The sequence below is a fragment of the Macrotis lagotis genome, chromosome 5 (assembly GCF_037893015.1).
Source record: "Macrotis lagotis isolate mMagLag1 chromosome 5, bilby.v1.9.chrom.fasta, whole genome shotgun sequence".
Lineage (NCBI taxonomy): Eukaryota > Metazoa > Chordata > Mammalia > Peramelemorphia > Peramelidae > Macrotis > Macrotis lagotis.
The window spans coordinates 21,125,521-21,139,221 of record NC_133662.1 but is presented as its reverse complement, the minus strand read 5'-3'; the positions used below and the strand labels follow the sequence as shown (position 1 = coordinate 21,139,221).

At 40.9% G+C, this 13,701-nt stretch overlaps 2 protein-coding genes across 3 annotated transcripts in view; one reads left to right on the top strand and one right to left on the bottom strand.

The window, feature by feature from the left end:
* The window catches only part of XPO5 (exportin 5), a 61,508-nt gene extending 48,650 nt beyond the window's left edge, over nucleotides 1-12,858 (top strand). Inside the window, exons 22-33 of one of the 2 annotated variants that reach the window (XM_074237035.1) lie at nucleotides 2,510-2,606; nucleotides 3,197-3,333; nucleotides 4,411-4,508; nucleotides 5,944-5,990; nucleotides 6,467-6,564; nucleotides 7,207-7,305; nucleotides 7,672-7,754; nucleotides 7,861-7,968; nucleotides 8,224-8,361; nucleotides 8,505-8,669; nucleotides 8,868-8,967; nucleotides 9,064-12,858. In XM_074237035.1, the coding sequence (XP_074093136.1) occupies nucleotides 2,510-2,606; nucleotides 3,197-3,333; nucleotides 4,411-4,508; nucleotides 5,944-5,990; nucleotides 6,467-6,564; nucleotides 7,207-7,305; nucleotides 7,672-7,754; nucleotides 7,861-7,968; nucleotides 8,224-8,361; nucleotides 8,505-8,669; nucleotides 8,868-8,967; nucleotides 9,064-9,074 (1,181 nt within the window). In that variant the 3' untranslated portion in view covers nucleotides 9,075-12,858. Of the gene's footprint in view, nucleotides 1-2,509; nucleotides 2,607-3,196; nucleotides 3,334-4,410; nucleotides 4,509-5,943; nucleotides 5,991-6,466; nucleotides 6,565-7,206; nucleotides 7,306-7,671; nucleotides 7,755-7,860; nucleotides 7,969-8,223; nucleotides 8,362-8,504; nucleotides 8,670-8,867 lie in introns of both variants that reach the window. The other variant, XM_074237034.1, reaches the window with a different exon arrangement.
* On the bottom strand, nucleotides 10,500-13,690 carry POLR1C (RNA polymerase I and III subunit C). The gene is made up of 9 exons (XM_074237036.1): nucleotides 13,573-13,690; nucleotides 13,421-13,492; nucleotides 13,195-13,302; nucleotides 12,800-12,932; nucleotides 12,603-12,722; nucleotides 11,919-12,071; nucleotides 11,633-11,782; nucleotides 11,249-11,365; nucleotides 10,500-11,064 (listed from the first exon to the last, which is right to left on the bottom strand). The coding sequence occupies exons 1-9, from the start codon at nucleotides 13,639-13,641 to the stop codon at nucleotides 10,946-10,948; spliced, it is 1,041 nt and encodes a 346-aa protein (XP_074093137.1). The 5' UTR covers nucleotides 13,642-13,690; the 3' UTR covers nucleotides 10,500-10,945.
* Nucleotides 13,691-13,701: the final 11 nt, after the last annotated feature.

The window sequence follows — 13,701 nt, the reverse complement described above, 5'->3', positions numbered from 1 at the left end:
GCTGAGTTTTCCAACCAACTGATGGGCTGAGTCCAACTACATCTTCTTTTGTTCAGACCGAAATCCAGGTCAGGACCTTGCTACAGGATAGTGGTAATTCAGACTTTGCCCTATATCAGATAACTAAAAACTTCATGGTCCCAACCTCACCCTGAAATCCTGGAATAACACACTACTTATCTCAATCAAGTATTAACTGTCCAAAGGAAGAATGGGCAAACAAACAACATGATAAGGAGCTATTTTGGTAGCAGACAGGCACAAAACAAAAACACAGAAGAGAATGACTGCAAAACATGTCAAGCAATACCTCAGAGAAAAACACAATTTGGCCTTTAACTATTTCCTAAAAGAGATTAAGCAAGAGTTTTTAAAAGAGTTTAACATTTTTTATAAATGTAATGCAAGTGTTTAAGGAAAATACTGGCAAACAAATGACAACTATGGAAGAAGCAATTGGAAAAGGCATGAACATCTTGGCACAAGAGATGCAAAGTCTTGCCCAACAAAGAATTGTGAGGGTATGCCTATCAGTTGGGGAACGACTGAACAAGTTATGAGATATAAAAGTGATGGAGTACTATTATTCTGTAAGAAATCATGAGTGACTGGATTTCAGAAAAGCCTGGAAAGACTTGCGTGAATTGATTCTGTGTGAAGTGAGCAGAACCAGGAGAACACTGTACACATTAACAGCAACATTGTGAGATGTTCAATTGTGTTGGATGGAGCTTCTCTTAGCAGTGCAGTGATCAAGGACAATCCAGAGAGGCCTATTATGGAAAATGCCATCCATATCCAGAGAAAAAACTATGGTGTCCAAATGCAGAGCAAAACATACTGTGTTCAATTCCAAATCTTTTTATGTTTTTCTTTGTCATGACTTTTTCTTCCCTTTAGTTCTCATTCTTTCAAAACATGACTGATGTGGAAATTTGTTAAACTCAATTGTACTTATACAACCTGTATCAGATTGCTCACTGCCATGGATGAGGGGGAAGGAAGGGGAGGGTGGTAGAAAAATGTGGAACTCATAAACTCATAAATATTGAAAACTTTCTTTGCATGTATTTGGGGGGGGTAAATTTAAAAAAAACCTTGCCCAAGTAACAAGCTCCTTGAATATTTGAATGGACCAAATAGGCAGTACTGTCATATGACAAGGAAAAATATTAAAACAAAATGACAAGGCTGAAAAAATAGGGGGAAAGTATCTCAAAGGTGAAATAATTGACCTCGAAAATACATTGAAGAGAAAAAATAAGAATCATTGGAGGAGCTGAACCTCATGACCATATAGACATCCTAGTTGAATTAAGTATTAAAAGAAAATTGCCCAGATCTCTTGAATCATTAGGACAGTGTGGAAATAGAGGTAATTTACTAGTCATCTCCTAAAAGAACTGAAAATGAAAATTCCCAGAAACATTTTAACCAAAATGAAGAATTTACAGGACATAGAAAAAGTCACAAGCAACCAGAAAGATAGAATTCAGTACTAAGGAGCCACAGTCAGAATCAACCACTACTATAAAGTAGCAGAGAACTTGGAATATAATGTTTCGGAAAGTGAAGGATACATGGGCTTATAGCCAAGAATAACAACCCAGCAAAACTAAGTATAATGCTTCAGGGAGAAAATAGATCTTTAATGAAATAGAAGACTTCCAAACATTTCTGATGAAAAGAATGACACTGCATGGAACTCTAAATTTCAAACATGCGAGTGCAGAGAAACTTAAAAGTAAACAAAAATGATCAATGATAAAGGATTAAACAAGAATAAACTGCTTATATTCCAATATAAGGAGATGATACATGTGTCTAAACCCTCATGAGAACAGGAAGAAAAAAATATATTGGGGTGAAGGGAAAGAGAAGGAAGGATGAGGGGTTTAGTTGACACTTGGACCTCACTCATCTTAATTTGTCAGAGGGAAAGGGAGAAATGAGAAGGGGAATTTGGATTATGGAAAACAATGTACAGGGGCAGCTAGGTGGCGCAGTGGATAGAGCACTGGCCCTGGAGTCAGGAGTACCTGAGTTCAAATGTGACCTCAGACACTTAATAATTACCTAGCTGTGTGGCCTGGGCAAGCCACTTAACCCCATTTGCCTTGCAAAAAAATCCTAAAAAAAAAGTGAAGGACAAACATATCCACTTTAAAAAAAATGTACAAAAATAAAGTTTTTTGAGATGGCAAAGAATGAGATTCCAAGGAAGTAATCATATGGAGTGCAAATGTGCTGAACTCCTGAGCATAACCAGACCAACCACAGTTCCAGAGAACTGATAAGGAAATATGCCACCCACCTTCTAATAGAGAGGTTGAAGGGTTCAGAATGCAGAATAAGACAAGTATTTTTTAGGAAAGGACTTATGTGGAAATTAGTTTTGATTGATTGTAATTTTTGTTTTGTTTTCCACTTGGGGGTGGAAGGGTGAGAAGGTGCATCTTGTCTGATTTTAAAAAACAAGCAAACAAATAAAATTTTCTTTCTCCTCTAGGACTTCCTCAGCCTCTCCTAGAACTCTATGACTCTCCTGTCTACAAAACAGTCTTGGAACGAATGCAGGGCTTCTTTTGTACTCTTTATGAGAACTGGTAAGAGATTAACATTACCTCTCTGTTCGTTTTCGTACTTTTCCCTTTCATGGGCACATTAATGTTAGAATACCTAGTGATTGTTATTTAATTCGCGTTCCTTTGGGTACCAGGAAGATGAGGCAATACAAACCCTACTATTCTCTTACTCAGAATCAATAGTTCATTAACAGGTTTAACTTCTGATTCTGGTTCCCTTATAAATCTCATACTTATTCCCTTTCCTGTATTGGGACCTATTTGCTCTGAATCACCTACATTCTTCTTTATTTCCCTTGGGACAAGTGGCATATGTGGCTATAAGCCTGTTTAAGTTCAAGAGTTCTCTTGCTATAGGGCAGCTAACTGGCCCACGTGGCAAATTTACCCCGCAGCCTTAGCCTGAATAACACTGTGCTGTAACCAGCTAATAGATTTCCAGAGGTAATTTTCCTTATAAAGTCATTGCATTTTAATTAATGGGGGATTGAAGGCAGCTAACCCTTAACTCAGAAATTTATTGAAATAGTTGCAGGAGCAAATAACTTTTTCTTGGTCATTAAGAACTGGCATTGGTGGGTACTGAATTTGCTGATGATTTTCCTTTGTAGTTTCCATATCCTAGGGAAAGCAGGCTCTTCTATGCAGCAAGATTTCTACACTGTTGAAGACCTTGCCACCCAGCTTCTTAACTCTGCCTTTGTCAACTTGAACAGCATTCCTGACTACCGACTCCGACCTATGCTTCATATCCTTTTGGAATCTGGCAAAAAGAGTTGGAAAAGAAATAATCCATATAGAATGAGGGATGTAATTATCTGGGTTCATAAAAATTTCACTAAGATAAAAATGAATTGAAAGCTAAAAGCAGGAGAAGAAAATTTCAAGAGATACAGAAATTCTTGAAAGCCATTTCTTGTATGATTGGAACCTGATTAGAAAGTCTTAAAAGATCTTGTTCAGTTCTCTTAGAATTAGTCCTTTTCCTTCAAATGTTTTGGTTTGATTCAGATTTAGATTGTTTAATTGTTCTTTTGTTTCTCATAATCTGCTTCTGTGGAAAAGCAATTTCATGTTGGCATAGTTAACCTTCTTGGAGGGGCAGGTGGGAAGAGCCTTGGATTTGGGAATTGGGAAAAAGGTATAAGATTCCCTCTCTATTAATAACTGTCCTTGAGCATGACATGGGACCTATTTCCTTATCTTTTGTTTTGTTTTGGTTTGTTTTTTTTGGGGGGGGGTTTGCTAGGTAATGGGGTTAAGTGGCTTGCCCAAGGCCACACAGCTAGGTAAAATAGTGTCTTGAGGTCGGATTTGAATTCAGATACTCCTGACTCCAGGGCCAGCGCCACCCCTTATTTCCTTATCTTTAAAAAAAAAAAGGCCACTAGGATTCTTTCCATCTCTAAGTTTCCTTGAGATCCACTTATTTTCTCATTCTATTTTTAATATTAGCAACATTTTCGCTCCAGAACTATAAACCAATTGATTTAGGAAACAAAATTTGACTAGAAAAATGATGCTTTTCTCTTCTTTTCACAATGTATGAAATGTAGCTCTTGCAAAAGTGAACATTCTGGAAGGAAAAGAAAATCTGGAAATGTTATAGGATTAATCATACAATTTAGTATGCTAGAGAAAGATCAAGTCCACAGATCTTATATAACACCAGACAATGGCCTTCACAAAACCATTGGCAGACTTTTTAAACATCATTATGCTCTGCCATCTGACTGTTCAGATTGTCTAGGAATAGTATGCAAATGAAATGAGGGGTGTAAGCTGTGCCTTGAATAATACAGTCTCCTTAACCTGCCTTCTTAACGGGTTTTTGTGAAACCTCTGGTGCTATTCTGCCCTCCAGAACATTATGAAGTCCTTGTATCTCCCATCCTTGGACCCCTCTTCACCTATCTACACATGGTAAGAGGGCATTATCAAAAAAAATATTGAAAATCTTTACTCTGTAGCATCCATCTAAAGAGTTTAGATTAAGAATGCTAAAAAGCCTCAAGTTCTTCTAGATCTAGAATATACCAATAATTTCTCTTGGTTTCTGATAAGGTCTTTTTTTTCTCCATTAGATTAAATGTAGCCCCATAAAAGGCCTAATTCGGGATACTTTGAAAAAGCCTAGACTGCATTAAAGTGATTCTGTGAACTGCTTATTATTGAGCTTTGCTTTTCCAATCTTTATCCTATCACTACTCTTCTCTCAAGTGTGACTATCTGGGTTGGTGGAAATAGAAGTGTGGGAATCATATCTTTTTTTTAGTTTTTGCAAGGCAATGGGGTTAAGTGACTTGCCCAAGGCCACACAGCTAGGTAATTATTAAGTGTCTGAGGCCGAATTTGAACTCAGGTACTCCTGACTCCAGGGCCGGTGCTCTATCCACTGCGCCACTAGCCATCCCTGAATCATATCTTTTTTTAAAAAATGTTCTATTTTACATAATCTTGCCTCATAGAGAGCCATCTCTTGTACAAAGAATTTTTAAAAGGGAGGAAAAACAGAATTCCCTTCCTTTACTTTTTTTAACTTTTCTTTCCATTTATAATCAATTTGTACTTTCCACATTCTGGTCTGCTTTGCATCAGCTCATACACATCTTCCCATGCTTCTCTGTGGTCTTTGTATCTATGGTTTTTTGATACAACAATATTACATTAATTTTTCACAATTTATATAACTATTCCCCAATTGATAGGCATCTAATTTTTCCCCTAGTTCCACAAAATGTACTGCTGTAAATATTTTGTAGCATTTGACCTTCTTGAGGTATAAACCTTAAGCAATGGGATCTCAGGACCAAAAGATGAATATTTATTCACTTTCTTACATAGTTCCAAATTACTTTCCAGGATGAACAGTTTACAGCTAATACTCTGCCTTGTCCTTTTCACAGCCCTTCTCATCTCTTGTCACTTTTTGTCAGTTTTGATTTGTATTTCTCTTATTAGTAATTTGGACTAAAATTACACATGGTAGTAATTTCTAGTTCTTTTGAATACTGCTTATTCATACTATTTCTCAAAACTTATCCTTGGTAGAATGACTGTTGGTCTTATATATTTGTATTCATTCCCTTTAAATCTCCAATACCAGACCCTTATTCGTTTAATACTTAATAAAGTTTTTTTCTGTTTTTTTTCCCTAGTCAACAGCTTAAGAAAGAAAAGAAAGAAAAATTCCCCCTATGAAAGGAGAATATTCCCAACTTACATTTCTAGGGAATTAAAATGACTTTCTTTTATACCATCCCCACTCAAAATGATGTCGAGTCTACTTCAACTAACCCTTATTTAAATGGGGAAGTATCTCCAATTGTTTTCTTTTTATCCCTTTATTGTTTTCCAGAGGCTTTCCCAGAAATGGCAAGTCATCAACCAGAGGAGTTTACTGTGGTAAGGAACCTTTCTTCCCAGAGTTCAGTAGGCAGGATGCCCTGCTGTCCTAGCTGGGATAGTCAGTATATCAGATAACATTAGAGTTGGGACCATTCTTGGGAAAAATAGTGTTTGCTCATATGTTCCAGGTGGGAAGAGAAAAAAGATCAGTAGGTTGACATTCTAATTAAACGCTCACATGTGAATGGGATTCTCATGCCTTAGAAATATCCCTATGATCTATTATTATTATGAATTATTATTATTACGTAATCTGACTTTCCAGGTGCATTATTCCTCCCATTTTGACTTTTAGAGTAGTGTGTCTATTGCTGGATCATTTAGAGACCCAACCAGGTGTTGCTTTAATAAATGTAACAGAATAGAGTGAGAAGCAACCAGTCTGTAGTGGGAGGGTCCATTTTCCACCTGATTCCCAAACCCCTCAACCTAACAACTCCTTCAGTGTTTTTGAATACTTTGGCTCTTTCTAGTGGCGAAGAAGAGACTGCAGATGAAAATCCAGAATCTCAAGAGATGTTAGAAGAGCAACTAGTGAGGCTCCTCACTCGTGAAGTCATGGATTTGATCAGTAAGTAACATGTAAAAGAACAAAGTAAGAAGAAAATTTTAGGGAACACCTAATCCTTATGCTCCTGTTGGCATTTCAAAGTACAGATTTCCCATAAAATACTTTTCCATTATTTTAGATGTAAATTATCTCACTCATTATTTCAGGACCACTTGACCCAGCCAGTCCTTCTAGATAGTATGATAGCACATACACAGGAAATGCTGGTTGATTTGAAATTAAAAAATTAAAGGGGATGGGGAGTGTTCATAATCATCAGATCAGTAATGTGTTGAGCTACTACTGTCCCAACTGAGGGCGACATAAGAGAAGAAGAGCTTGTATTAAGCAATAAAGAGGGATTTGTCAAGGATATCCTAAAGGTAACAAGGAAAACCATGAACTCGCAGATTGAGTTTTCCCCCAGAGTAATAAATTTGGAGAGATTATAACACATCCTTGAATTTATCAGACCAGAAAATTGTTCACCAGTCACACTCACCACAATTATTTTTATGCTTAGGTAATAAACTACATGCTACTCTGCTGTCCCTATCCCGTAGGGCCAGAACAGCATTAGAACAGGGACTTTTTTCTCCCAGAGGGCTTGTGCTTTCATGGGACATCATGGTTTTCCTGTAATAACCTAGCTTTTTTCAACAGCTGTTTGCTGTGTTTCAAAGAAAGGTGCTGAACATAATACTACTACCAATACCACCACCACCTCTACCACTAATACCAACACCCCAACTGATGGTGAAGGTGAGTAATTTATTTCCTGGTTTCTTAGCTTTCTTTTCCTTTGACCTTTATGCCATAGCAGTGGTGGTAGGCGCTTAAGTCATAGATCTGGCCATGCATAGTTTTCCCCTTAATATTCAATGCAATTCTACCCCCTTGAGAACAAACTGACATCTATTTAAGGAATCTCCATGAAGTTCTTTCTTCTGACCCCAAATAGAGTATGTCTCTAGGTGTAAAAGTTAGTGCTCTTGTCTCCTAAGGATTGTGATTACTTAGTCAGATCAGTGGGAGAAGATCCAGGCACACTTGACTGGTGTATCTTAGAACAAAAGGTAGAGTTTTTTGAAAGGTAGAACTAAAAACTTCTTTGCCTTTTGCTCATAGATGAAGAGATGGTTTGCACAGAGGTGGCCCCCTCAGCCATGGCTGAGCTTACAGATCTGGGCAAATGTCTAATGAAGCATGAGGTATGTGAATAACAGAAGTGATCTCATCATTCCTTGTTCTCATATGAACAGAATGATCATTCATGAGATTGCCTCACATGCTCATTTTCTTTTTTTTTTTCTTTAGGATGTGTGTACAGCACTGCTCATCACAGCCTTCACTTCCCTAGCCTGGAAGGATACCTTATCTTGCCAGAGAACCACCACCCAGCTCTGCTGGCCTCTGCTTAAACAAGTAGAGTTCCTTCTCCTCATCCAGTGCTTCTAAGGAGAGAATGGTCAAAAAGAGGGTGGGGAATCTGAGTTTAGTTAGAAGTCCTAGGTTCAAGATCATTTGTTAGCCATTTACTACCTATTTGAAGATGTCAGTCTCTCTAGGCCTGTTTTCTTGTCAAATGAGGATACTGGAAAAGATGGTCTTAAGCAATTTTCTTGGCTCACATAGGAACTTTTAGAGAGAAAATTTTGTACTGATAGTTTGTTTCCTCAGGTACTCTCGGGAACACTCCTTTCTGATGCAGTAACGTGGTTTTTCACCAGTGTGCTAAAGGGTTTGCAGATGCATGGGCAGCATGATGGCTGTATGGCTGCACTTGTCCACTTGGCCTTCCAAATATATGAGGCATTGGTAGGTACCCTAGAATCTGCCAGTTTGTTACTGATTCCTTTCTAGTTGTCATTGTTAGAACTCTTGGTGTTATTTTCCTCCAATACTGAGAAGCCTGGGGATGCCCAAACTTATCCTTCTCAGTAGACTTGATCCTCTTTCAGCGCCCAAGATACCTAGAGGTGAGAGCTGTGATGGAACAGATACCAGAAATACAGAAAGAATCTCTGGACCAGTTTGACTGCAAGCTACTAAACCCTACACTGCAGAAAATTACTGACAAGCGCAGAAAGGATCACTTCAAACGCCTCATTGCTGGCTGTATTGGGGTAGGCCTCAACTTTGTAATTGTCTTATTATTGCCCTAAATATGAATGACACAAGCTATTTTCTTTGATTTCACCTAAAAAGGCAGCCTCCAACTAGCATTATTACTAAGATATCAAAAAAATTGTCACTAAAAATAAAAGAATAAGGGAAAGCCCCACTGCTCAGGTTTTCAAAATAGCTTTGCTTCTTTCTTACAGAAACCCCTGGGAGAACAGTTCCGTAAGGAGGTTCACATTAAGAATCTTCCATCTCTCTTCAAAAAACCAAAGCCATTGCTGGAATGTGATGTGCTGGAAAGTGAGGATGGATGCTTGAGCACTATCTTTGAACCCTGATATGGCCATCTGAACAATTTTCCCAGGCCTTCATTGTCATCTCTTCTTCCCCCCTTAGCTAACCTGTAGCTCCATCTCCGCTGCCTCCTCTTCCAGTGCTGACCTGGAGAAAGAATCAGGCTTGGAGATGGCGAGCCAGTGACTGACTCCATGAAGAGGCCAGAAGCAATTCCTTTGATGTCATTTTCAAGGGAGTTAGGACATAACATTATTCTGTCTAGTTCTCCCAAGATGTCTCCCAACCTACTCAGAGCTCCGTATCTGAGCATTTTCAAGAGAAGCCATGAGCAGAACTTATAGTTCTTTGTTGTCATTTTTCCCTTCTCCCTTTCCAAGTACCCTCACAGTATATATAGAACATGGGATTGGGATTTCTATTTCATCCAAATCCTAGCAGTGCCACCAGTTTGTGGCTGCACAGACACAAAAACTGGTACAAATGCCTTTTATTGGTAACTTCAACCTACAGGCTAGGGGCAAGGAGAAGGGGAGGCAGGCCTATTTGGGGGCTTTAATTTATTGCTGGACTGGGAGGATGCCAAGTGAACTACTACATACATGACTCGTTCATCTTGAACACTAGGAGGGTTCTAGACTGTCTACAAGTGGCTGTGGTCAAGAACTAGATTCCTTCAGAGAGTAGTCAAACCCAAGTCTCCACCTCAGGGGCCCCTGGGCTTCCCTGTGTCAAAGGAGGTCATCTCATCACTGATGAGAGGATGACATCTAGTTATCACTAATGACTAGTGGATATCACTGTCCTATTACCTAGGGTTCTTCAGGAACAGAAGCCACAATTCCCGACTAGTTAACTTGATGCTTAGGTACTTCGTAGTTATTGACAAGAATTAGGCAGCATCTGCTCCTTGGAGCTGGCTAGGGAAGAGAGCCCACTGGTCGTGATTTGGCCCCTGAAGCTTTGTTTCTATGTAGCCTAGTTCAGGTGCTTCTGAAATTCTGCCTACAGGACATTTTCCTCATAGATACCACCATCCAGTCAAGGCTCATGAGAGTTGCCTGTAGTTTCAGAAATCCCATTCATTCTAGGGTTACAACCAAAGGGTAGCCTCCTCTAAATCCAAATCTAAAATGAACTGGTAATGTAGATTTGGCAAAGGTTTGTGGACCTAGAGGGTAGAGAAAAACAAGGGAAAGCTGGGAGAAGGGGTTTTAAATCCAATGTGTCTATCCATATTGCACACAGACGTCCTATTTTTTGCACACACACTCAAGTGTTTCTGTTGTATTTTTAAGTTTTTCTGTTGACCACGAAGGCACTTTGAAACATGCCTTTTACTAGCTTTGATTACTGCCTCAGTGGAACTCTTTATACTTGTATGTTGTTAGGGCCATGAAGGGAACAGACTGTATTGTGTTGTGATATTTTTAACATCTTGTGATTTCATGCTAGATTTTTTTTATTGTTTTTAGAACCTTTTTGTAGAAACATTGATTCTGAGGCACATTTCTGCATGTCAGTAAAAAAAATCTGAGTTTGATACACAAGTTTAATATACAAGCTGCCTTTCTCATAGTATATGCTACCACACATAGAACTTACAGGCTGTTGTTCTTTATTGTCTTCTCTCTAACAGAGCTTACCAATTTCCTTTTCCTACCAATGGGGAACACAGTCTATAAATCAGAATTTTTTCATTGTAGTTTTTGCAAGGCAGTGGGGTTAAGTGTTTGAGGCCCGACACTGATCACCTAGCTGACACATTAAAAAAAGCAATCAGGATTGCTCATGAATGTCTCAGAGAAAAATGTGTCAGCATAAAAACCCAAACTCCACCAGTGATGCTCTCAGAAATCTTTTTAGGAAGTCAGCAGGAATCATGGGACAATTCCCTGAGTTTATTTGACAGAGTGGGGGCATACCCACAAAGTGAACCATCTTGTTGTCCAGTTATTATCTCACTAAGACTCTGCAAGATAATTCAGTCCATCTGAACTGAATCCAATTCATCCATGAAACGCCGACATTTTCCCATTAGAACTTTGATGGCTTCACTCACCAGGACCTCGGGAGGCAAGACACCTGTTGATTCCACTGAGACTGAAATGTAAAAATGTTTGAAAACTTACTCTACATGCTAGGAATTCAAAGAGAGAGCCAAAGCTCAATTGTGCAAAATAATACACAGCATTGGGAAAAGGAAATCCTTTCCCTAGGTGTGACAGGAGTGTGGTTTTCCTGCTCTTCCTATATCATGGTTACTTTCCCTTTCTCTGATACTCACATATATAGTGATCCCGTACTCGTGCCAGTCGCACTAACTTCTTAAGATTTTCATGCCGAAATATTTCTCGACTAAAAGTATCCAATCGAGGGTTGGCTACTGTAGCTATTTTTTTTCCTGGAAAAAATCAGAAGAGGCACAACTGGTTTAATGAAGAACAATTGGGAACTTGAACTGAATGATCTGTGATCAATGGCCTGTAACTGGGCTTCAGAAATGTTCCTAAGCAAGGTTTTTAACAACATAACAATCATTAGCTGCCTTACTATGAGCAAGATGCTATAAAACTTAAGAATCCTGAGAACAGTGTCAGGAAATGTGGCAGAGAATTATCTTTTAAGGATTCTAAAGCATGAGGATTTAAGCATTCCTTTCTACAGATACCTCTGACATCTTTCACCTCAATGACACCAGGTGAAAAGCATCGACTCAGCTCCTCAGCTGCTTCCCCCTCTACTGGTTGGAGTAGAGTAATATCTGGCAATAATCTGTAACTGGCAGTGGCTACAGGAGAAAATTTTGCATGATCTTTGCCTACAAAAGAAAGGCAAGGCTACAGTTATCAACCCCCTTCCCTGCTTTAAGCAACACCATGACACATTCACATTTCCAATATTTTAGGACTACCCCCACACATAACATAGCTGAACTAACACCCAACAATGCTTACCAATGCCTTTGACACAATGCATGAGTAGGTCAAGCTCTTGACCAGGCCGTAGCTGAGCAATGAGGATATCATCGTGCACAGGACGTATGGTGCCTTCTGGGAAAACATCTGCTTGGTTTCCCAAGGGTATCCATGTCATATGTTTTGTGTACACTGCAGAATTGGGGGGGGGTGTTACTGAGGGGCCTAGATGACAGGTAGATCTTACCACAGAGGTTAAATTATGATCTAGTATTAGTGGCTCTTCCCTGCTTCCCCCAAGCATCCTAGCAGTGCCACTGGTTTGTGGCTACACAAGCAGACACAAAAACCTGGTACAAAATCTTATTGGCAGCTTCAACCTACAGGCTAGGGGCAAGGAGAAGGGGAGGCAGGTCTATTTGGGGGCTCTAATTCATTGCTGGATTGGGAGGCCCATTCAGCTTGAACACTAGGAGAGAATGTCTACAAGCAGCTGTAGCCAAGAACCAGATCCCTTCGGTGACTGGTCAAACCCAAGTCTTCACCTCAGGGCCCCTGGGCTTCCCTGTGTCAAAGTCATCTCATCACTAATGAGCAATACAGCTTGCCCCCTTCCTTTTACAGACAATAATTGGGGCTAAAAAACGAATCGACTTAGGCACATACAAGTAACTTAGGGGGCTAAATTTGCATCTTTGTTTCCCTAAATTGGTCATCACTCACCTTTATGATTGAGATAGAGTTCATTGGGATCAGAGGAGTCTTTGGCAGCTTGAGGATTACGAGTACACTTGACCTTCAACTGGAATTGCAATGTGTCTATCTCAGTACCATCTTCATCACCTGCAAGGGAAAGGTAAGAGTTATTTCATGCCAACCCACAACCTCTCATTTAAAACCATGAACTTCTGCTTTCCTACCTTGGTTCCGGTACTCAAAAAGCCGGGGATCGGCACGAATGGGAATGAGACCCAACCGATGGGCCAGGATCTCATCCTGCACGATGGATGTATTGTTGTACACAAAGACTTTCTCTACAGCCATGGTTGGAACCTGGATAGGGAATTGACACTGACATTTAGAAAGGTAAACACAATAGATTCTCTCAGCCCCTCCAACCAGGAATAAATATTTATTAAGGAAACAAACAAACTCGGGAGTTCTCTCCGAAGCATAAGTAACCAGAAGAAAATCTACAAAGAGCAAAAGAGTGCGCCTAAGTAGCTCGGTGTGGATGCGGGGGTCCTTCCTCTCCACGCCCCCCATCTCTATGGGCAGCGCTCCCCCCACAGGTCACGCCATCGCAGGTCACCACCTCGGCTAACAAAATCCTCCGGAAGGCGTTGGCGATGGCAGCATCGATTCCGACCATGTCAAACTCCAGGGAGCTCTCATCCACGTGCACCACGTCCACGCGGAATCCCTAGGGGGCGGAGCGCGGGAAGGTTGAGCGCGAGGGTCCAGCGGCCCCCCCCCGAGGCGCGGCCCCCCCCCGAGGCGCGGCCCCGCGGCTCCCCCGCGGCCCACGGGCGGGCGCTCACCTTCTCGAAGCGGCTCTGGTCCCACGCGTCATCGTAGCCGCAGTAATTCCCCGGAAAGTCCGTGGTGTGGACCTAGAGCAGAGAGGAGCGCGTGAGGCCGGGGCCGCGGCCGCGCGCCCGCACTCCGGCCCGCCCCGTCCTCCGCGCCTTACGTTTCGGACCCCGAACTCCCCGAGCACCACGCGGCTCCGCATCTCCTCCACGGCTCCGGAGGCCGCCATCTTCCCGGCGCATGCGTGCTAGGCTCCCCGCGTCGTCGCCGTGGCGACCGGCGGCGCCTA

Excerpts from the sequence above, each read along its gene's own strand:
- POLR1C (XM_074237036.1), bottom strand. The coding sequence starts at position 13,641 with ATGGCGGCCTCCGGAGCCGTGGAGGAGATGCGGAGCCGCGTGGTGCTC. Across the intron at positions 12,933-13,194 it reads GGAGGATTTTGTTAGCCGAG|GTTCCAACCATGGCTGTAGA; the intron begins GTGGTGACCTGC and ends TTCCCTATCCAG. Across the intron at positions 11,065-11,248 it reads AGTACGGGATCACTATATAT|TCTCAGTGGAATCAACAGGT; the intron begins GTGAGTATCAGA and ends TTTACATTTCAG.